This window comes from Daphnia carinata, chromosome 4 (genome assembly GCF_022539665.2).
Source record: "Daphnia carinata strain CSIRO-1 chromosome 4, CSIRO_AGI_Dcar_HiC_V3, whole genome shotgun sequence".
NCBI classification, from domain to species: Eukaryota; Metazoa; Arthropoda; class Branchiopoda; order Diplostraca; family Daphniidae; genus Daphnia; species Daphnia carinata.
Genome location: NC_081334.1, coordinates 7,223,102 through 7,244,604, shown reverse-complemented (window position 1 = coordinate 7,244,604; position 21,503 = coordinate 7,223,102). Strand labels below are relative to the sequence as shown.

General features: G+C 40.7%; 6 protein-coding genes across 7 annotated transcripts; 2 read left to right on the top strand and 4 right to left on the bottom strand.

The window, feature by feature from the left end:
• Positions 1-433: 433 nt before the first annotated feature.
• Positions 434-2,757, bottom strand: LOC130687745 (follistatin-related protein 1-like). The gene is made up of 7 exons (XM_057510930.2): positions 2,476-2,757; positions 2,142-2,172; positions 1,781-2,059; positions 1,475-1,715; positions 1,281-1,393; positions 1,158-1,221; positions 434-1,079 (listed from the first exon to the last, which is right to left on the bottom strand). The coding sequence occupies exons 1-7, from the start codon at positions 2,545-2,547 to the stop codon at positions 728-730; spliced, it is 1,152 nt and encodes a 383-aa protein (XP_057366913.1). The 5' UTR covers positions 2,548-2,757; the 3' UTR covers positions 434-727.
• Positions 2,758-3,379: 622 nt separating this feature from the next.
• LOC130687738 (BUD13 homolog) lies at positions 3,380-5,061 on the bottom strand. Its single transcript, XM_057510921.2, has 2 exons — positions 4,867-5,061; positions 3,380-4,784 (listed from the first exon to the last, which is right to left on the bottom strand). The coding sequence occupies exons 1-2, from the start codon at positions 4,980-4,982 to the stop codon at positions 3,428-3,430; spliced, it is 1,473 nt and encodes a 490-aa protein (XP_057366904.1). The 5' UTR covers positions 4,983-5,061; the 3' UTR covers positions 3,380-3,427.
• Positions 5,062-5,226: 165 nt separating this feature from the next.
• Positions 5,227-8,901, top strand: LOC130687603 (glutamate carboxypeptidase 2-like). Of its 2 annotated transcripts, none has more exons than XM_057510778.2 (18): positions 5,227-5,394; positions 5,468-5,558; positions 5,632-5,752; positions 5,813-6,104; positions 6,174-6,296; positions 6,358-6,541; positions 6,613-6,703; positions 6,782-6,890; positions 6,948-7,017; positions 7,086-7,208; positions 7,274-7,420; positions 7,485-7,653; positions 7,726-7,816; positions 7,883-7,987; positions 8,048-8,189; positions 8,251-8,335; positions 8,399-8,491; positions 8,559-8,901. In XM_057510778.2, exons 2-18 carry the CDS (start codon positions 5,498-5,500, stop codon positions 8,752-8,754), a joined length of 2,202 nt encoding a protein of 733 aa, XP_057366761.1. In that variant the 5' UTR covers positions 5,227-5,394; positions 5,468-5,497; the 3' UTR covers positions 8,755-8,901. The 2 variants fall into 2 exon arrangements, with proteins under 2 accessions (XP_057366761.1, XP_057366759.1); XM_057510776.2 differs by having other exon boundaries at positions 5,459-5,558.
• On the bottom strand, positions 8,741-9,907 carry LOC130687605 (uncharacterized). The gene is made up of 4 exons (XM_057510779.2): positions 9,423-9,907; positions 9,268-9,354; positions 9,095-9,193; positions 8,741-9,032 (listed from the first exon to the last, which is right to left on the bottom strand). The coding sequence occupies exons 1-4, from the start codon at positions 9,744-9,746 to the stop codon at positions 8,970-8,972; spliced, it is 573 nt and encodes a 190-aa protein (XP_057366762.2). The 5' UTR covers positions 9,747-9,907; the 3' UTR covers positions 8,741-8,969.
• An 893-nt stretch (positions 9,908-10,800) lies between these two features.
• LOC130687602 (membrane-associated protein Hem-like) lies at positions 10,801-16,097 on the bottom strand. Its single transcript, XM_057510775.2, has 24 exons — positions 15,901-16,097; positions 15,695-15,799; positions 15,491-15,634; positions 15,281-15,423; positions 15,054-15,215; positions 14,874-14,989; positions 14,591-14,801; positions 14,386-14,482; positions 14,141-14,322; positions 13,920-14,074; positions 13,658-13,862; positions 13,451-13,583; positions 13,262-13,381; positions 13,078-13,208; positions 12,769-13,016; positions 12,609-12,711; positions 12,316-12,544; positions 12,130-12,223; positions 11,897-12,063; positions 11,746-11,830; positions 11,578-11,674; positions 11,387-11,513; positions 11,236-11,325; positions 10,801-11,167 (listed from the first exon to the last, which is right to left on the bottom strand). The coding sequence occupies exons 1-24, from the start codon at positions 16,003-16,005 to the stop codon at positions 11,054-11,056; spliced, it is 3,363 nt and encodes a 1,120-aa protein (XP_057366758.1). The 5' UTR covers positions 16,006-16,097; the 3' UTR covers positions 10,801-11,053.
• A 198-nt stretch (positions 16,098-16,295) lies between these two features.
• On the top strand, positions 16,296-21,367 carry LOC130687447 (uncharacterized). The gene is given in 8 exon segments (XM_057510616.2): positions 16,296-16,512; positions 16,578-17,422; positions 17,489-17,500; positions 17,502-17,729; positions 17,788-18,101; positions 18,166-18,473; positions 20,076-21,064; positions 21,132-21,367. Coding segments are annotated over 8 exon segments (3,003 nt in total). The 5' UTR covers positions 16,296-16,412; the 3' UTR covers positions 21,339-21,367.
• The last annotated feature ends 136 nt before the right edge of the window (positions 21,368-21,503 follow it).

The following is a 21,503-nucleotide window of genomic DNA, read 5'->3' as shown; positions in this document are numbered from 1 at the left end:
AGATAGCAAAACCGAGAAACCTTCCAAGTCTTTTGAACGAAGCGTCATCCGCCCACGCTGAGTAATTTATCCTTTCCACCCAAACAGGCCCATTTGAAAGCAACCTGTGCGCACAGGTGTTCACTGATGTCAACCTAATTCTGAAACGATTACGCAAATAAATAAGGTTAAGCAAACCCGAAATAGATTTTTTACATTCTTTGGCTTTCCCCGTGTTGTCTCTATCAGATAACAGTATGCAAAGCTCGTCACAACGCCATACCTGTGACAATCAAACGATCGTGCAGAGCTCGAAGGCTGCCTTTCAGGGTGCGGGATACACACCTATGTATACGCCAAGCATGTTGTTTTGCAACTCGATCGATGCATCAATGTCCGCCTTTAACTAAAAATATTATCCGAGATACATGCAGCTGTCTGAAGGTGCGTAGAATTTCGATTGCCGGGGGAATGTATTGTACAGCGCCGTAGGGGCGAAAGCGTCAAGTGGAATTTAACCCAGGTTGTTATTTTAGCTCGTTGTAGAAATAAACATAAAAGAAAATTAGCTCGTCAGTATAACACGATAAAATGCACTAACAATTCGGGCTTAGATAAGATTAAGACTCAACTAAAATGTAAATAGGACAGCAGGGTTTAGCTCCCCAAACTGGAACGCAACGACGTCACTAAAAGCAGAAGCTAACTGTGGAATAAAACTAAAGAGTTGGTAAAAAGACCCAACGAATTACGTAGATTTCTTCTTCTTATTTTTAGATTTCTTGATTGGCTTCAAATCGATTTCATCATCGTAGTCCTCGTCGTCATCATCTTCATTGTCTTCGTCATCCATATCGTCGTCATCATCTGAATTGATTTTAGGTGGTTGATCCTCGTCCGGATCGTCAATCTTCAGATCGATGTCCTCTTCGATTTTAAGAATTTTAACCTCGTCCTTGGTGCTTGTTAAATCTTCGCTCTTGTCCTCATCTTCGTCCAACTCATCCTCCAAATCTTCATCTTCATCTACGTCATCGATTTCATTCAGCTCTTCGTCACACTTTTTGGAAGAGCACACCCAGCTACCACAGGCGCAGACACTAATCGATGCCAATCACGGTACGATGACATTTCCACTTCACGCATTTATAAAAAATTTAAGAAATAAATAGGCTTACCAATCGTTACAGTCGACTTTTGTTTGAGAGCCATCCTCGTACTTTTTCCCTTCCAAAGAGCACACTGGAAATCGAAAGGTATTTTAGCAAACACTATTGACACAGTGCATTTTCATAACTTACGCTTTTCTTTAGGCTGGAAACTGGAATCCATCAGAGTTTTGTATTCTTCGAAGTCCAAACGCCAATCTGAGTTTGTATCCGCTGAATCAATGATGGCGTCAACACACAAAACTCTTTACAAAAAAAAACATATTTTGTTATTAATCGTTTTGGGTAAAACGTAACAACAAGAATCTGAAATGCTTCCAACTTACTTTACAAGTTCGTTGGTGGCGGTCGTGGTACGAAGGGCAAAGGGAACTTCGGTTACGCAAGCAGCTAGTTCGTTGGCGTCGACAAAGTTGTCTTTAGATGTGTCGCACATGAAAAAACGGGCAAACTGTTTCTCGTAACTCTTCAGATCTGGCCGGTACCAGCTCTGATCGGCAGTGTGATGTCGGAAGTAGGTGATAATTTGACGGCGGAGGGCATCCCTCTCCCATTGGAAGCAAACCACTTGATTCCGCAAACAAACACAACTTTCACATGTGTTCTTACCGAATAAGGGATGATTGACTCACCTGGTTCGAAATGATTTTCTTCTTTAATGTTATCCTTTTTGCTGGACTTTTTCTTGATAGATTTGTTAGAGCAGTATCCTTTCTTCTTGAGGCTGATGTGAACGCCCGTGAGGCAAGCATCGCGGTGCATCAGACAAAAGTTATCGTACGATTGATTGTTGCTGCCGCAGACGGGTACAAAGTGATCGGGACAGGAGGCGATGCAAGTGCAAGCGGCTTCGCCATCGGCACCTACTTTACACTCTCTTCCAGCCCGGCATACCATCATACTGCATTCATCTATTCATCATGCAGGTCACAATTATAAATTTCTTAACATCTTTAAAAGTTCTGAAGATCATTTCTTTTGTAGATATTATACCTTCGCCTAAGCTAAGATCCAGCGCATTTTCCTGCAAGTACAAAATAGGAGAATAGATTATGCACAAGTACACCAAACAAGCCTATCTCATTTTCATACAAAAAGAATGTGACTGTACAGATAGCATAAAGTGCATGAGGCAGTATAGAATGCGAACGTGATGGCCCGGTCGTTGAGGGGATTATACAGTCACTAGTTTTGAGGCCAAACTTTTGAAAACAGGCATTCCTCATAGGATCTACCGGTGAGGCTTCGCGTTGACATTAACAAGCATCACCATTTTAAGCAACAACAAAAAAAAAATGCTTTCCAGTTCTTTTCAGATGGTGCTTACCTCAGAGTTGGATGCCAGACTCCCGTGCAATATGAGGCAAAAGAGTGAAACAAGGCTGATTATCCTTAGCATTTTTCACGCTTGCAAACAAATGCACCGGTTTAAGCGTTGTAATAAACGAACTTGCTGTTCTTCTGGAACTGATCGGTATCTCCTTTCAATTCACAACAGAACAAAAACTGAAACTTTAGAAACAGCAATGAGGTACAAGGCAGAGCACTAGCAGCAGACGTGTTACCAGGTGGCTACGACCGAGACTGAAGCTCCCAGAAGAGCGGCTGCGTACTTTCAAAAGCCGAAAAGAGATGTGTTTTCTCGTCTCGCGTCGTGCGAGCCAATAGCCAGCCTTTAGCTGCAGCGAGAGAGAATGAGACAGCAAAAAGAGAAGTTTGGATAAACTGAGCATAAAGGAGGAGACTAAACAGGGGAAAAAAGAGGAGAGAGAAAGCCCCGACACACACACCGCCCGACAGGGCACACCTGAAAACGGCCCACTTCGTGCCGTGACCTTCCTCCCTTCTCTTTCGACACACTCAGCGAGGTAAAGCGCCATCTGACCATACCGTACTCAATGGACTTAACATAATCGACCCAGCGCCTTTTCTTTTTTCTTTTTCGTGTGTCGTTTTTTTTTTCTTTAGTATAAAACGAATGATTTAAAAGCAGTCAAGGCCAGTATGGGTTGTCATCTTCCGGATAGGATTTTCCATTTACCAAGTGATATTCATGCTTGGCCGCACCTCTACATGGGTTAGGCAACTTTCATGGACTGCATGGAGTCGAGTATTACTTTATAAGAGAACTGTGAGGCGTATACGCCATTCATATGGAATTGACCAAAGCTCTCGTTGTTTAAAAGGTTGCAATTTAAAGTTGTGATGGATGAGTCCGTCAGGCGAGAGAATAAAAATAAAAATGTGGATTTATTCAGTAAGATGAAGCATCATCGAAATCACATGTCAGACACGCTCCATTTGTAGGCCTCTTCCGCTATGGCGACAGCCTTGTTCTGCTTTTCAAAGTACATCTTCTCATAGCCGTTAGACCGGTCAACCCCGTCCCATCGGTAGCCAGGTAATATAGCGAAACGATTGGGAGCAGCAGCTGGACCCCTGTAGACAGGTCTGGAGGCTTTCCCCTTTCCGTCCCCGCTCTTGGCCTTCTTTTTGGCCATGTAGGCGGCCATAGGGTCACCCTCGCGATCTTGGTCACGTAACAACCTTTCCAAATCCTCGTCACCGGCAAAACGGGCCAATGGTTTCGACATTTCGTGAACGTCCTCTGCTAATTTCGTGGACTGACTTTCACCTTGCTTGAGTCCTTTGTTCCATTTCTGGTAAGCTTCCTGCAGCTTGGCGATTTTCTCGGCTTTTTCTTTTTCTACTTGCTGCTTTGCTTCAATTTGACGCATCTTTCCCGCTCGAATGGCAGTGGTAGCGTTCTGCCCAGTAAGTGACTTGTCCATTTTTCGGAAGGCTTCCTCTTCTCTTTTGCGTAATTCTTCCGTTTCCTCGCGCAAAGCTCTACCAGTCTGAAGACCGGCAATCTTTCCATCTAAGGTTTTTGTAAGTTTTTCGGAAACTCCACCACGAGATGCTGATGTATTAGGACGCACAGGGCTGAGGTCTCCATCGGGATCACGTTTGATGCGTCTTTGTGGACTGGAATCAGAATTCTTCTTCCGGCGAGGTGGACTGAGATCATCGTCAGGATTGTGATGTTTTCTTGGTGGACTCTGGTCAGAATCAGATGCTTTGCTCCTTCTTGGCGGGCTCTGGTCCGAGTCGGAAGTTTTCCGTTTCCGCGCTGGGCTTTGATCCGAATTTTTTCTGCTTCGTCTTGGGGGGTTTGTATCGGAATTTAAATCATGGTGATTTCTTCTTGGAGGGCTTGGATCAGAATCTGAATCATGCCTTTTTCTTCGTGGAGGGCTAGGGTCAGAATCAGAGTCATGTCTTTTTCGAGGTGGACTAGGATCAGAATCTGAATCATGTCTTTCTTTCTTAACCACGACAGGTTTTCTTATGACAACTGAATCTTTCTTTGGTTTACGACTACGGTTCAAATTAACATCTTGTTCTGTATTTAATTTGGATATTGGTTTTCCTCCATCATTTTCATCAATCCCAAGGCGCTTCCACTTTGAACTCTCAATAAAATCTTGCTTAGTTTTCATCTCCTCTGATCGTTCATCCAAAACTCCAGCAATTGAAGGTGCATCTTCTTGGTTGTCTAAATGGTCTTCATCTTTCTCGTAACCTGCAGCTATCTTTCTTAGGTCAATTTCTTCATCAACAATTTTTATTCCTCTGTAAATAACAAATAATAAAAAACATGTACCATTCACTGCAACAATAAAACTGGATGTGGAAAACATTTATGAACAGTTACCCTTTTGCTTTTAATAAGGGCTTCAGTTTCTTTTTCTTCACTTTTTTTTCTTCTTCTTTTTTTGAAGAAGACATGTACTTCTTAAGATATTCCAATTTACTTAAGGGCGCACTCATTTTATTTTGGACAAAATATTTACAGAATTTTCAACTAGCCTCGCGGTTCTGAAACAACGGCTTCCATACGTAGAAAACGGCGCCATCTCTTTGGAATGCTTACTTGGACTTCATTCCATCTATCGGAAAATTGAAGCAACTTCTTGCATAATTTGTTGCGCAATAGAAGGGAAAAAAGAAAAAAGAAAACAAAAACGATTATTTAGCGGAAAGGACCTTCATGGTCATTCTTGTTCATAGAAGAGCGCCATCACTGTTAGTCATACATAAGATCTACCGTGTTTACCACAGGTAACCAATGGTAGTCTGTTCGTCATATCCTCACCGGTTGCTGTCCAAAGACTTGCGTGCTGCCGCATAGGAATCACGCGATCAGAACCGACTTTCTACCCGCATTTCCCCTCCTCTCGTTGTAATATTATAAACTATTTAATAACCTGTTCTTTTTTTCAAGCAACCTTATTATCTGTTGTAAGGTAAACCAGAACGGAAGGGTGTGGAACGCTGTCGTAGCGATGGCGCAAAAACCAAATTGGATTTTGATTTGCACTGCATCTGTTATTTTTTTAATAATAGGTACGAAATTAGTTTAATAAAAACATCCACAGTTACAACTAGTTTCATTTCCCTTTTTTTTTACTCATCAAAGGAATTCTTATCGGCCGATATGGTATCAGTAACAACAAAGATGCTGAATCTCCCGAAAAGGCGAAAATGTCTGCAATGGTGATGGAAGAGATAAGTGCATCAAATATCGGTGAATATCTTAAGTAATGCTAATTTCAATATTAAACAACTGCATTCAAATTAATAAAAAATGAATTTCACAGGTACTTAAGCAGCGTACCGAATTTAGCTGGAACTCCGCAAGATTTAGAAGTAGCTAGTTGGGTGCGCGATCGTTTCATAAGCGGAGGTTTAGATGAAGCTCATCTGGTTCCTTACAAGGTGCTTCTATCCTATCCAGATAAGAACAATCCAAATCAGGTATCGCTTCTTGATCCCAACGGCAAGGTTAACTTCACCACTTCAGGACGTCAGACTCCACTTTTTTCTAGCGAAGAGTTCTCACCTTTGGTTCAACCAAACTTCAATGCCTATTCAGCTAACGGAACCGTTGAGGTAAATGTTTTTGTATCCTTTCGGTAGGACAAACCGTTATTTAAATTTTTTTTTAACTTCTCCAACTAGGGAGACTTGGTATACGCCAATTATGGCAGAAAACAGGACTATGAGTATCTAAGATCCATCGGCATTGACATTCGAGGTCGCATTGTCATCGCTCGTTATGGAGCCATTTTTCGTGGAAACATAGTAACACTCCTTTTCACTCTATTCTAAAAATTCTGGAAATTTATCAATAAGACACTTGAAGGTTAAATCTGCCGAAGATGGGGGAGCTCTTGGAGTGATTCTCTTCTCCGACCCGAAAGATTTTGCACCGGAAGGTCGCAGTTCTGTATATCCAAACACAACTCGCCTACCAGGGATGGCTGTCCAAAGCGGTTCGGTTTTGTTAGGCTATGGAGATCCTTTAACGCCATTGTATCCAGCTTTAGGTACGAAACGGGCCAACAAATGTTGGGGGCAACAATAAGAATGACCTTTGTTTGTGGGGTTATTATAATAGAGGGTGCTTATAGACTACCGGAAGCTGAAGCCCCATTGCCGAAAATACCCGTTCAGCCCATTGGATACGACGAAGCGGAAGTTCTGTTGAGGTGGGCGTTGACATACCCTATTCCCCATAGAATTCTACCTATTGTTCTCTTTTTCTTTCTTTCCTTTTTTTTGTACAGGTCGATGTCAATAGACAATCCTGCTCCGGAAGACTGGCAAGGTGGTCTGAATACAACATACTTTTTGGGTTCGAAATCCACTCAACGGAAATGGACTGTCCGCTTACAGGTAATGGAAAGGGGATCAAACACTTTGTAGTAGCTCTTAATTATCTTCGTGACATAGGTGAGAATGACTCAAAAGGTTGCGACAGCCTATAACACAATTGGGATTCTTTATGGAAGAGAAGAACCAGGTACAACAAATTCATCTGTTTCAGATGATAGAATTAGTTATGACCCGTATAATGCGTTGAAATAACAGACAGGTATGTATTGATTGGGAACCACATGGATGCGTGGACGCTTGGAGGAATTGATCCGGCTAGTGGGACTTCAGTTTTAGTAGAGATGGCCCGCACGTTTGGTCACATCAAAGAAAAATCAAGTAAGTCACGCAATGCCATAAAAAGTACATAGCCAACAGTTTAATTTGTCCACACAAAAAATCAGATTGGCGTCCAAGGCGAACGTTAATGTTTTGTGGATGGGGAGCTGAAGAGTACGGAATGATTGGCTCATACGAATGGGCTGAAGAACATGCTAAGGTCCTTATTCAACGTGCCGTGGCCTACATCAACGTTGACTCTGCCATGGAAGGTATCCGCTCAAAGTAAAAATTATCTATAAAGGTGTTAATGCTATTCATTTTAATTTTCAAAAGGTAATTATACTCTGAAGAGTCAAACAGTGCCTTCGCTGTACTCAGTAATCCGGGACGCGGCCAAAATGGTACCCAATCCTAATCCAGCAGAGGTGGAGGCCGGACGTAAAACTGTTTTTGACACTTGGTTGTTGGCCAATCCCGATCCGAAAGATCCCACCCAACCACGGTAAGAGTAATGTTGAATATCTATATCAAAGCTATGACATGATATATCATTTTGATGGACGAACAATTGCAGCATAGGTAATTTAGGAAGTGGCAGTGATTATACCGTCTTCAGTCATGTCCTCGGTGTCCCATCAATCGATGTATACTATGATTATGAAGAGGTATGTTTTTACTTGATACGTAACAAATAGTTAGGTGCCAATCGAATTTATATTCATGTGGAACAGAAAGCAGGATCTTATCCTCTTTACCACACTCTTTACGAGACTTATCATTCGGTGGCTAACTTAATGGATCCTGGATTTAAGTATCACGTTGCTGTTGCACGACTGGTTTGTTGGCTCATTTTGTTTAAAACATAATTTTGATTTACAAATTTCTGTTGTAACCAGATGGCTGAATTGACTTTGAGTCTCAGTGAATCGGTTATTCTCCCGTTCGACGTTCCGAATTACGCCCGTTTCCTTGAACAAGATCTCGCTAAGATTGAGTCACGATACAAGGATGTGGCATTCACGAACGGAGCCACTTTTGGTATGTCCTCTAACTAAGTCATTTTCTAAAACCTGTTATATAACTGATAATCTCTTTCCAGAACATTTTAGAAAAGCAGTTGCTCATTTCCGGAACGCTACCGAGTATTTCACCAACAGCATAGTACCACGGTTGGACATTACCAAGTAATTGAAATCAAGTATTAATATTTATAACTATCTTGAAAGTACAAAAATAGCTTTACCTAGTCCTTTAGCCGTTCGTAAAATCAATGACCAGTTGATGCAGCTCGAAAGAGGATTCGTCGATTCTCACGGCCTTCCCGGCCGTCCCGAATTCAAGTACGTCGATAGGAATTTTGTGAAATCCAATATTCAAGCTTAATTCTCATTTTCCTTTATTTTTTAGTCACATTGTATTCGCTCCTAGTTCTGTGGATAAATACTCCAGCGATACTTTTGCTGGCTTGGTGGATCTGTTCAAGACAGTTGGCAATCAGACGGAAGCCGAACAGCCCGGCACTTGGCGTCAAATCAAACAACACCTTTCAGCAATTTCTTTCTTGATCGGTGCTGCGGCTGACTCTCTCCGAGAGGGATTCTAGACCCCCACCACGATCGCAAATTTTCATTCTACTCCCTTTTGTTGCTTAATTCTTGCTTTCTTATTTCGCATGACACATTTCTGTTCGATAATTGGTACACTTTAACAAGCCAACACTTTTAAACGTGCAATAAATTGAAACAACAATTTCAAAACCCAATCATTGACACCTTAATTGTCCAGTGATATACTGGGAATTTTTGGGTATGTATGTAATTAGTGGGCAGCAGCTTTGAGTTGGTAGATGATGATCAGGTACGTGAAAATAATCTCCATCGTCTACACAGAAATTTCAATTCTGAGTTCAAATCGTACGTTATTTGAGATTCTAAAGTCAATACCGGAATAATAAGCCTCTTGGATAAAGGCAGTAACCCGTACAAACTCTGTCGATCTCCATTCTTTTCCAATTGTGCTATCTCAATGATAAATGACGTAATCTGGAAGCATAACAACAAACCATGACTACAGGTACATAAGAAACAACTGTGAAATAATGTGATGGAATTTGTACTTTAATCCTGTCAGTAGAAGCCATCACATCTGCCTTTCCATCAGTGTAGTCTCTTAACTCTCTCAGGATTGGGATGCATTCCGCAGCCTGTATGAATTTCAATGTATCATAACTAAAAACACAAGAGTGTTTAGCTGTACTCAGGACGTACTTACAGTCTCTCGTATCCGATCAGCGGTATGACACATGAGCCAAAATCGAATAAAGGATCCTATCATGTCACTGCTGTCCCGGCAAAGCATAACAATATCTCCTTGACGAAGAAACTCGATCGAATAGTAGGAAGCAGCGAACATGTTGATTAGCATCGAGCAAGAATGTACCATCAACATGGTACTAAAATGACGATGGAGCAATTCAGCGGCCGAGTACAGTTGCCTCAGAGACCGTAAAATGTTAAATGAACGCGGAGAAACAATGCGATTTACCGTTCTCGTATTTCTTGACACTTCGCTAAGTAAATTTAACCTAGCCACCATTTTCTGGACGTAGAAAGCATGGAGTTGGCCGCATATACAATAGATCCAAACAGGTACAACGGTAAACCAATGGTTGGCAATTAGTCTGATAAAATTCTGAATTGCATTGGGCCACGCAACAGATGAGTAGGATAAAATCCGATAGATTCGAAACGCCGAGAACCAGAAAACCTTGTTGCAAATTGAATAAAACAAAATTCACAGGTCAATGATGAATATATACAGTATATGTAAAAACGATAATTTTACTTCCAACAGCATGCACGCTAGACCAATGAGCGAGAATCGCTTCAAGTACGACAATTTTGGGCGGCCCATATTGAAATCGACGGACTCGAGAGTTTCCAGATACAAATTCACTGAAGGCCAGATGCTAAAAACTAAACTGATATGAATAATTACATCGGAGACTAGAGTGCTTAGCCGAATCATATCAAACATGAGCACATCACGTATCAACTGGTCTATACTTATTTCTTGATCGGAAAAGAGGATGTCGAATGATCGAATCCCTGTGGCACAAATATAAATGTTGCTCTGAATTGTGAAACCCAACATAAAAAAAACCCAAAAACGAGATAAACGACGCTTCCAACGTGAATGGCTTGAAGGTACCAGAACACCCGTTGCTATTAGAAAATTGTTTAAAGGCCAAAGAGCAGAGAGAAAGAACCGCTCCTTCATGGAAACCGCCATCATCTTCACTAACCCGATCTTATTTTGCAAATGGCATTATATAATCGTCATGGTTACCTGCAATAGAAAAAAGGACTTTTCTCTTGCTATGTTTCATATTACATTCAATAAATAATTATCGGTTAAGAGCCGTTGTTGGGCGTTTCTAATGAGCACCTTAATGATCGACCCGTTGTATTTTTGGACTGCACAAGCCCTCGCGAACATGGTCGGCACTGCTATGCAACAGTTTATCGTCATAGCATTGTGCTGAAACAACGGGAAGGCTAACACATATTGCATATTTCCTTGACTCGTACTATAATAAGGATAATATGTAAAAAACAAATATAGAGAAGCACAGGGAAAAGCAAGTATATAAGTTGGTGAAACAGTTAGAACGTAAACATGGTTGCTTAACCCACCTTAATCCACCTTACAGCTCTATATGAATTTATTGGTCGTCAAGGTATACACTCTGATAATGAGATGATAACGGAGTGAGAAAAAAAAAAAAAATACTGAATTCAGTAAAGCTGGCTCTTGTAAATATTTGAAGTTAAAATGCAAGTACTACCCATCTGATTCCTGTTTTGTCTGATTTTTGGTTACCGTACCGGTAAAAGGTACTTTTAGGAAGTGACATTATCTGAGCGGAAGACCGCTTGGTAGGCTTTACGCAACAGGGCGTAGGGGAAACAAGATTCCAGGAGATCCATTGTCAAATAAGGAGAATCTTGCACGATCTGTAAAAACAAATCGGGAAATGGTTTAACTTGGAATCTATCTATGTTGGACACGAAATACCGCTTACCAAATCAAGTAGTAGATAGATTGATTCTCGGTTCTTGATTGCTTCTTTATCAACTTCCTGTCCCAAGCGAAGCAGACTTGACGAAGCCAACTGTGTAAAATAGTTATAATTAATGAAAAATGATGTCAAGAGGGAGATTCAATTCACTTACAGCTAAGAATTCTTTCAATCTCTCTTCTGTGTCCCTTTTACCCGACAAAGCGAACAAAGCGCACAAAACCGTGTTGACCGCTGCAGCAAGGCAATGAGCGTTGTTCGCATGGCCTTCCAAGTAAGCTCTAGAAAGAAAATGTGGTTAATCATGAAAATCCTGTTTTTTAGAGTAGAACAGTCAAATCATACCGATACATTGAAGATTCTGATCTTGCCAGACGTGGCAAAGCCACTGCGATAAATACAAGCAACAAGCATGCTACTGCATGTTCGTCTTCGTTTGTTTCTGTTAACAAATAGAAACATCTAATAGAATCGGGAAACGCCAGTTAGTTCACACGATTAGCCCTATATTACCATTTCGTTGTGCTCTAAGCGCTGTTACTAAGACTGGATCGACAACGCAGCTCAATCCGGCTGCAGAAGCCATCTCGTTCACCACCTGGTAAGAGCAAGAGACACTGATATGCTGGAATCTTTGATGAAAGTAATGTAACTGATGGCTTACCGTTGCATCGCCTTCGTCTGCCGGGAAATGTTCTTTGAAATCTATAATGGATGAGAGTAAGAACGGAACACGTTGATTCAGCACATCATTTAGAGCTTCCTGGCCGAGTTGGCGGAAGCAAAGAATTACTCCAACGATGGTCATCCGCTGTAGCAGATTGTCCACCTCTGTTTAAACAAATATAAAGAATAAAGAACGGAGTAACTGCTTAATACGTATTTAGCTACACTTACGCTGCAGACGTTTTGTCCCTTCTTTCATGATTTCTGGCTTGTCGAAATTTGTACGAAGAGCCGCCAGAACCTCTTTGTTCATCAGGACGAGTTTCTATTTTGACAAAGAATGCATGTTAGATTAACGAACGATATGTACGTATATGCGTATATGAATACGTAACAGAATTGCAAACAAATTCTTACTTTAAGCTCTTGCACTTGACTCGCAGTGTGCCACATCAATGTCTCGTTTAGTAATTTCATTCCATATGGACCAATTAACTCAGCAAGAGCTCGTAATTCGTTGACGTCAGAAAATTCCTCAGCATTGAAAGGCATCGCGCCCTCAGCTGTGAGACTGACAAAAGCCTGTTGAAGAGGCGAAAAGCAGATGTGCCCTGCACTTACTCGACGCAGCAACACTTCAGAATACCTATCATCAAATACAGATATTAAATTGATGTGCTTTTTCCCGCTTTAACAAGTAGTTAACTCACCAAGCAACATATAGGGCCGCGATAGTTTTTTCGCCATTGCTATCTACAGACTGGGTTTGCTGAAGCAAGACGCTATTGAAAACTCGTGTGACATCGATGTGAACTAGTAGACAAAATATTAATCAAGGGTAATTCTCTTTAATTATAATATAATTCATACCATAGTTTTCCACTGTTTGAAGGACGTTCATATACGCCTTTACACTTGCCAAAAGCTCTGTGGGTTTAGCGATATCGCCCGTTTCAGGATTGTACATAACCATGCCTACGACAGCGCGAGCAAATCGGGATTCCAAATGCTGGTAGAGGTACTCTCTGGGAGCAAATGCATAATCCCATACGGTGATGGTTGGGCAGTAATTAATAGCATAGCACAGCTCCGTCAATGCCATATGCAATTTATCCATTCTGCGTATCAGATGAATAAGTAAACAGAAATTCTACAACAAACGTAAAAAGAAAACCGTACGTGGTGAGATCTTCTCGTGTTTTTCGGTAACTTTCCATGCCTGGTTTATCTGTTTCAGGTTTCCTGAACTTTTCACGCTTCTTCTTATTGACTACGTGGGCTATAAGAGGGGCGCAGTGTTTTGGTAGAAGCTATTACAAAGTACATTAGATCGGTGTCGCATTCGTGGTAACTCTATTCTTACCCTGTCACTTAGGTTGCACTGTTCGTCACAAATGGTCGTGATAATATTCTTAGCCTCTTTAGCCATTTCCTCGAGATAGACATTGACTACCGAAAGACTTCGCTCGCGGATATGATGTCTCTGCATATCAAGGTTTTTACATTAGTAATTTCTTTATTAAAAGGGATAACAATCTGAAATAAGACTCACCTCTTCTGGACACAATTCATGAGTACAATTTTGAAAATGCCCGCAAATTAATGGGAAAACAATGATGTATCGGTTCTGCGCTGGGAATTCCAGGCACATGTGAAAGTGATCTTCAAACAATTTGTTGTAGAAACTACCAATAAAAACCAATGAAAACATTCCATTAGTCCCAGTATTGCTTTCGGTTAGCATTATCATTAAACTAACCAAAATATTGAAAGGTCGGAGGTATCAGTCAGCATGTCGTCAAGGGCATCTACCATCTTTGTGTGGAATGCAATTGTGTTAAGGAGTGTTGCCAGATCCCTGTGGTCACCTAAAACTAGTTGAGACTTAGCAACGGAGGTATATGCTTGTAGGCGACACCAATCGAGACGTAGGCCGCGGAAATCAAATAATTCGTTGTCTTCCACTAAAAATCTTATTATTATGCGAATCAAGATTCAATGAAATATTTCAAAGACGTTACCTTGTTTTATGCTCAGTGATCCGATGGTGTTACACAGTGATGACAAAATGATACTCTCTTCCTCAGACAGGGTTTGCAATGGTTGCAATAGTTGATTTAATGATACGCCGTCGTAACCCGATAAATACTGAACGTAATAGCGTTGTAACACTTGACTAAGTGGCAAAGATTAGCGATTAGGTTACGACTCAAACAAATATTTTTATTTTAGATTGTAGTACCTGTATTTGCGAACTAAAGCCCGTATTTCTTCCATGTAGAATAACAACTCAGGTAAATGGCGATCGACCAAATCTTCTGCGGTTTTACCCTTATTACTTCTTGGCGGAGGATTATCATGGTGGCGGAGTAACCAATTTACCTCGTCGCGCGCAAAGCTGAGTCCCATAAAGACGAACAACGCCTAAAGGTTCATATAATGCAATATAGTAACTATAGTAGCTCTTCGTCATATTTTATTGCATACTTTGGGTCCAAGCAGGCCCGGCTGATCAGTAAGAATAAGCTCCAATTCCCGAAGAGCTGTACGTAGGAACATACGTCGATCCATATGAACCTTTCCCCTATTAAAAAAAAAAAAAATCAATAAATAAAGTAATCGTTTGCACAAATAACTATGGTCATATACGATAGCGAAAATTGTGCTTTGTACAAATCATCAAGAATCTTACGCGTTTAGCACTGCCAAATTAAAGCATTCCTTCACTTCAGTCACACGTTTTCCATAGCCTTTGATTCCATCGAAGAAAGTTTGAATGTACGAGTGAAAACATATAACTTCATCGCGAAATAGGGGTAGAACCCAACCAGATTGCAACGCGTTCATCCACAAACTGACCGCTACCGGCTGGGCTAAAAACTGATGACAAAGAGTGAATCCGTCTAAGAAAAAGGAGAAAGAGGTAGGAATATTCGGAAATATGAAGTCACGCGAAAGTAAAAGTAAGTAATTACAGATAATCCACCGTTCGAATGAGTCGAGTGATAGGTATTCACAGGGCATGGTGTCTGTTTGTGCCGGATTTAACATTTGATTTTGGTTGGACGTTAAACTAAGCATTTGGGCAGACCTAGAATAAAATTCAGTGGTTTCAATATCACTTTAAATGCTATAATGGAATGCTTGATTGATACCTCCATTTATCAGCAGTCAGATTCCTTCTAAGATAAACAGTCTGGAGGGAAAGAAGAGCTGAAACCAGCAACTTAGAATGAGGTATAAATTCCTCACTCAGTTTTTTCAAGGGTGGATCATAATCCATAATCATCTGACCAAGTCTTGGGAAGCTCACATCACTAACACAATGAGGAAGTTTTTTTAGTCAATACATCAAGAGGTTTAATGGTTTTTAAATCTCTACCTGTGGTTATGTGACAATTCATGTGCAGCATTGTAAAGTCCCAGTACTGCTTTTCTGTCTTCAACACGGGAAAGTAGAATCATCAAAGAAGTATAAGTCGAGACAAGGTCCAAATACGCTTTGGTAAGATCAAAATTCAAAGCCTAGAAAAATTCAAGGGAAATTATCACTAGGATGTGGTGTTTTTAAGACAACCCAATTTTTTCTTACGATATCCAAGTGAACTTGGCATGCATCCATTGTTGTAAGTAGCTCCCCAACTTTGTCTTTGAAATCCAAAAGGTCCACAAAAGTGTTGTAATATAAGGAAAGGGATTTCATCACTTCACTTCGATGTGGCAGCAAGGCTTGAAGCTAAGATGGTAGTAAACTCTAGTTACATCATTGTTGGTAAATGTTTAAGTTTGAACATACCCCTTTGACATCAATGTTTGGGAATTTCTTGATGACAAGCTTGATGGAAGACTCCAAAGTTTTGTCTGACAAGAATGCAGGCTTTGAATTTGCGTCACCACAAGCCTGCCAATTTGAACATACGGTTATTGAATATAAACAACGAACTCATACGATGTAGCAAAGAAAGAGGATGGGCAACACCCTATTCATCATTTTGGCAATACCTTTTTAATGTTATATATCCGCGTCAGCATCCCGAGACCCCTGTCATTTAATATAAGCAATTTCTCAGCAAGTTTTTGCTGACCAGGTATCAGCGGGCGAGACATCACGGTATTAATCTACTGTTCTGAAAACAGTGCACCGAGAATGATAAACAATATTTCTAACAGACGACCAAGGCATCTGATTTGACACTTCGAAGCCTAGTAGCTTGCTTGTCGGGAGTTGTCGGCTTGTCACCGATAGCAATTTTACAAGTTGGTGTTAAATATTCGAATCAGCAATGCGACGTAACCACTCCTAAAAAATAAAATTTTAAAATCGTTTTTTGTATTTTAAAAGTACGAATTTGATGAACAACAAATTTTATGAAGAACAAAATATATTTGACAGTTGGCATTGTTGCTTTCAATGGTGGTTTGTCCGCACGTGTTTCTCAGTGAGTCCCTATATTGTTTAAACCTATTTTGAGTGATTTTTTCCAGTTGACATTTGACATAAAAATTTAAATAAAATGGGACGTAAAGGTAATTTTGTTGAGAAGACCCCAAGTGGTCCGGGCAGAAAAGCCAAGAAACAGAAACCCCCAACTTTACCAGTCCATTTAAAAGAAGGTATAAAAACAGATTATATTTCTATCATTTAGATTTCAGTTAAATGTTTGTATCTTGATGCCTAGTGAAAGAACCAAAGGAAACTTTGGGTAGACGGTCACAGAAACGTGCGGCCAAACGAAGTGCTGTAAAAGCTGGAACAGCTACCCGTAAGAAACCTGCCAAGAAAAATAAAACTATTTCCGATGAGTCCATTGACAGTGAAGGTTTGTCGGATGATGATGGTGAAAAAAAAAAACTCTTCAATGATGGAGATTCAGATAGCATGGGAGAACAAAGTGAAGATGATGAACCATTAAACGACAACTTTAAGGGAAGCTCTGGAGACAGTTCCGATGAAGATGAGGAGGAGTTACCTATTGAAAAGAAATCAAAGCAACTCAGATTGAAAAAACAACAAGAAGATGAGCTTGGCGAAAAAGAATTGTTGATGAATATCCAACAATCAGAAAAGTACACTCTTCCAAGTGGGGAAGAAATAGAGAAAGAATTGCTATTGCCACCAGACCTGACAATTTTGAAATCAAGAATTAAAGAAGTTGTAGGAGTTCTTAGTGATTTCACTGTCAAACGAGAAGAGGGTCGTGACAGAGTCGAATATCTTGATCAACTGCGCAGAGATCTCTGTACCTATTACAGCTACAATGAATTCCTGATGGGAGCCTTCATGGAAACTTTTCCACTTCACGAGCTAATCGAGTTCCTTGAAGCCAACGAAACCCCTAGGCCAATGACGATTCGTACCAATACTTTAAAAACAAGGAGACGAGACTTGGCTCAGGCTCTCATCAACAGGGGTGTGAACCTCGACCCCATTGGCAAATGGTCTAAAGTTGGTCTTGTGATATACAACTCCCAGGTACCAGTCGGTGCCACCCCCGAGTACCTAGCTGGTCACTATATTCTACAGGTAAGCCTGTAGTTATTTTTTTTTTTCTAAAAAAAAAAAAAAAATCAAAACATAATCTTTATTTAGGGAGCCTCCAGTTTTTTTGCCTGTCATGGCTTTGGCGCCCCAAGAAGGCGATAAAGTACTTGATATGAGTGCTGCACCTGGTGGCAAAACTTCTCATATTGCTGCCCTAATGAAAAATACGGGCATGCTATTTGCAAACGATGCAAATCCTGACCGAGCTAAGGCTGTCGTTGGTAACCTCCACCGTCTTGGAGTTACAAACGCTGTCGTAATGACTTATGACGGAAAAGTTCTGCCCAAGGTTCACTAATTAACATCTTCGGCAAATTTCATATATAACCTTAGATGTTGTGTTGCAGATGAGTAGGGGATACAATCGTGTCTTGCTTGACGCTCCCTGCAGCGGATCAGGTGTCATTTCCAAAGATCCCTCAGCTAAAACATCTAAAGATGCTAAAGACGTTAGCCGTTGCTCTCATCTTCAAAAAGAACTTATTCTGGCCGCCATAGATTGTGCTGATGAGGGTGGATACATCGTCTACTCAACTTGTTCTGTGCTCGTCCAAGAAAATGAATGGGTCGTAGATTATGCACTTAAAAAACGACACGTCAAAGTTGTCGAGACGGGTCTCGATTTCGGTCGAGATGGCTTTCCTCGATTCCAAAAATTAGTGTAAGCTTATTTTTAAGCATTACAGCTAGAACGGAGTAATTATTTTCCCCGTGTATTATCTCAGGTTCCACCCATCCATAAAATTATGCAGGAGATTCTACCCCCACACTCACAATATGGACGGTTTTTTCGTGGCAAAACTGAAGAAGATATCCAATACCATCCCCTCAACAGCCGTGGAAATTGAAGAAGAAGAACCTGCCGAAGAGAAGAACAGCAACGATTCTGGTGACGACACATCCGCAAAGAGCAGAAGAATGAAAAGGAAAAAGGGAAACAAAGCAAACGACTCGAATAACAAAAATTCGAATCCAAAAATAAAAAATGGAAGTGATGTGAAGGATGTGAAGGCCAACGGTGTCGCTAAAACAGGTATCGTAAAAAAGAAGGCTGGAAACCTAAAGAAAAAGGTTCTTGGCAAAAAAATGAAAGGACCCATAAAACAAAGAAAATAGGACTTTTTTAACGAAATAAACTCGGTTGTTTCACCCATCTTCTAGCCCCAATTTTTTTTCCAAAATGATTTCCTTTTCACGTCTGTGATCTAAAGGTATTATATTATTCTGTTAGTATTCAAATATTACATTTCTTTCATCTTAGAATTACATTAATGGGAATAGGTAAATGCCCTTTTGAAATTCTTTCCGTGTTAAAAATGTCAGACATTTGCGCCGTTTGAGGCGCTCTAAATTCGCCACATTGAAAAGTCGTCTGCTGCCACATTGTGGATTCATCACGTTACGTTACCGGTAGTGAGCAGTTAACTGAATCTAAATAGTTTTCTTGAATTTTAGCTGAGCATAAAAGCTGACATTACGTGTTGGCAAATCAACCCGAGCATAATGTAGGAAATCGACTTCGGTTTAAGGTAGGTCTTTTATACCCACACTTGCATCCTGTAGACTGTAATGGGTGGTTTGTTTGGCACATTGCCAAGCAAATATCATGTGAGAACATGGCTATTCATATTGTTACGACGATCGTGGTCATTGTCTTGTAGACGATAAAGAATTTTTCACCTATCACAAAATGTTATTATGATAGTGAAGAGGCAAGTCGGCACGCATATCACCTGTTCATTTCAAACGATCAAAGCTGTGACTTAGTCAACCAGTCACATGTATTTACCTCACGTGTACTACGTTGAAACAAATGAAATTTGTCGTCTTTCATAGGTTGTATATCCTTGTTAATCTTGAGATTTTGGGTACCTGGTTTATCTATGTTCTAGGTTTTATTGTTAACAAGGCAAATTTCGTATTTAAACCAATTCTCTTTTTCCCTCAGTCAAACCCTTCGACTGTTGTTATCTGTTATTCGATATTTCCGTTTGCCGACCTGTTTAAGTCGGTATATGACACGTATCAATTTCCGAAGGCGGGAAAGCGAGAACTTTAACGGCCTCAATCAGTAAAGCTGTAAGCTTAAGTAACAAAGAAACTCCGTAAAACGATGAGTGCCGAACACAATATTCTTACAGGGCATCGATTGATTAGGATCTCTCCTTTCTCTAGTGAAGATCAAAACATTAACAACTAAGGGCGTTTCTTTATCCTCCCTGCTTAATAATCTCACGACCTTTGGACGAATGCCATAGTTCTAAAAGTTGGAAGTATTTTCACTCTCAGTTGGGTTCGGTGTTCTAGATCGTTTAGGTCGCTGAAAAAAAAATCTCTTGTTGGAATTGACAAGTTGGCCACACAAACATGGATTCATCACCAAGTAGAAGACGAGTACCGCTCGTCGACATGCTCTCGGTCATGTTTGGTATCGGCGCTTGGATATCCATCAACGGTCTCTGGGTTGAGTTGCCTCTTCTTGTCCAAGCTCTACCCGAAGGATGGAGTCTTCCATCTTACATGTCTATCGTCATCCAAATAGCAAATATTGGTACTCACTCATTCAAATTTATCTTTTCGGCCAATTACGTAACTACTTTTTTTTTTGTTCACGTTTTTAAATGTTTGCCTATAGGACCGATATTGTATTCCGTTATGCACTTACTTGTACCTCATATCGTGCACGAAAAACCAAGTATCTATGTGCTCATGGTTATTGGAATCCTTTCATCGCTGCTGATCGCCTTTTTCTGGGATGCCACTAGCTACATCAACGGCGAGGAACACAGCACAGGACTCCTTACGTTGCTGTTTTTCTTATCGCTAGTCGATTGCTCTAGCTCTGTTCTTTTTATGCCCTTTATGGCCCGATTTCGTCAAGCTTACCTGACGTCTTACTTGGTCGGTGAAGGGCTTAGCGGTTTTCTACCTAGCATTTTCGCTTTGATACAAGGCGTCGGTGGCAATCCATCGTGCCGGAATTCATCGACTATTATCAATGGATCAGAATCATGGCAAGTGGAGGCTTTCTATCCTGAGCCAAATTTTTCGGTTTCAGCATTCTTTTTCATCCTAATGGGGCTCATGATCTGCTGCGCAGCATCTTTCATCGGACTTAACCATTGTTCTGTGGCACGACGGGAGCGCTACGAGTCTGTAGCTACCCGGATACCTGTAGCTATTGATAATCAAAATTTCGTTGCGTCATCAGAATTAGTTGACCCCACGTTCAACGGTAAATCTGCCAAGATAAATTACCATGTAGAGTTGGACACGGTAAGCGAGGAACAACAACGGGTTAATACGGACATACCGAAATCCGTCTTTATCTATTTGCTGATGTTGCAAGCTTGGGTATGTGCCCTTAGTAATGGAGCTCTACCCAGCATACAAAGTTACTCATGTCTACCTTATGGGAACACTGCTTATCATTTGGCAGTGACGTTATCGGCAATGGCAAATCCGGTTTCGTGCCTCATTGCCTATTTTCTGCCAATCACTAATGTATGTCTTATAGCCGTCTTCGCCTTTTTGGGCACATCAGTATCTTCTTACGTCATAGCGCTGGCCGCGCTAAGTCCAACTCCTCCGCTGGTCGGATACCCTTCAGGAGAAACTCTGATGGTACGCAATCTTTGGCAGACTCTTCTCCCAAATTATTTTTAGCAACTAATTTTATTCTAATATGCAGATTACCTCCTGGATACTGTGCGTCGGTCTCCTTACGTACGTCAAAGTTAGTATTGCTTCCATCTTCCGGATGGAAGAAGGAAAGGGAGATCGTAACTTGTTTTGGTTTGGAGTATTCACGCAAGTGGGATCGGCAATTGGCTCCATTATTGCCTTCCTCTTAGTAAATATCTACCAGTATTTTGAGGCATATTATCCATGCACATAAATAGTCGTTCTACAAAGTTATAGATAAATGTAAAATTGATATAATGTTTATAGAATCCATTGTGCGCTCTGTCTATTGATTTAAAGGTCTTCATTGGGCGAACTTGCAGTAGAAACAAACACAAGACTATACAGCTTAAACCTTTCAAGTCACCATTATGGAATG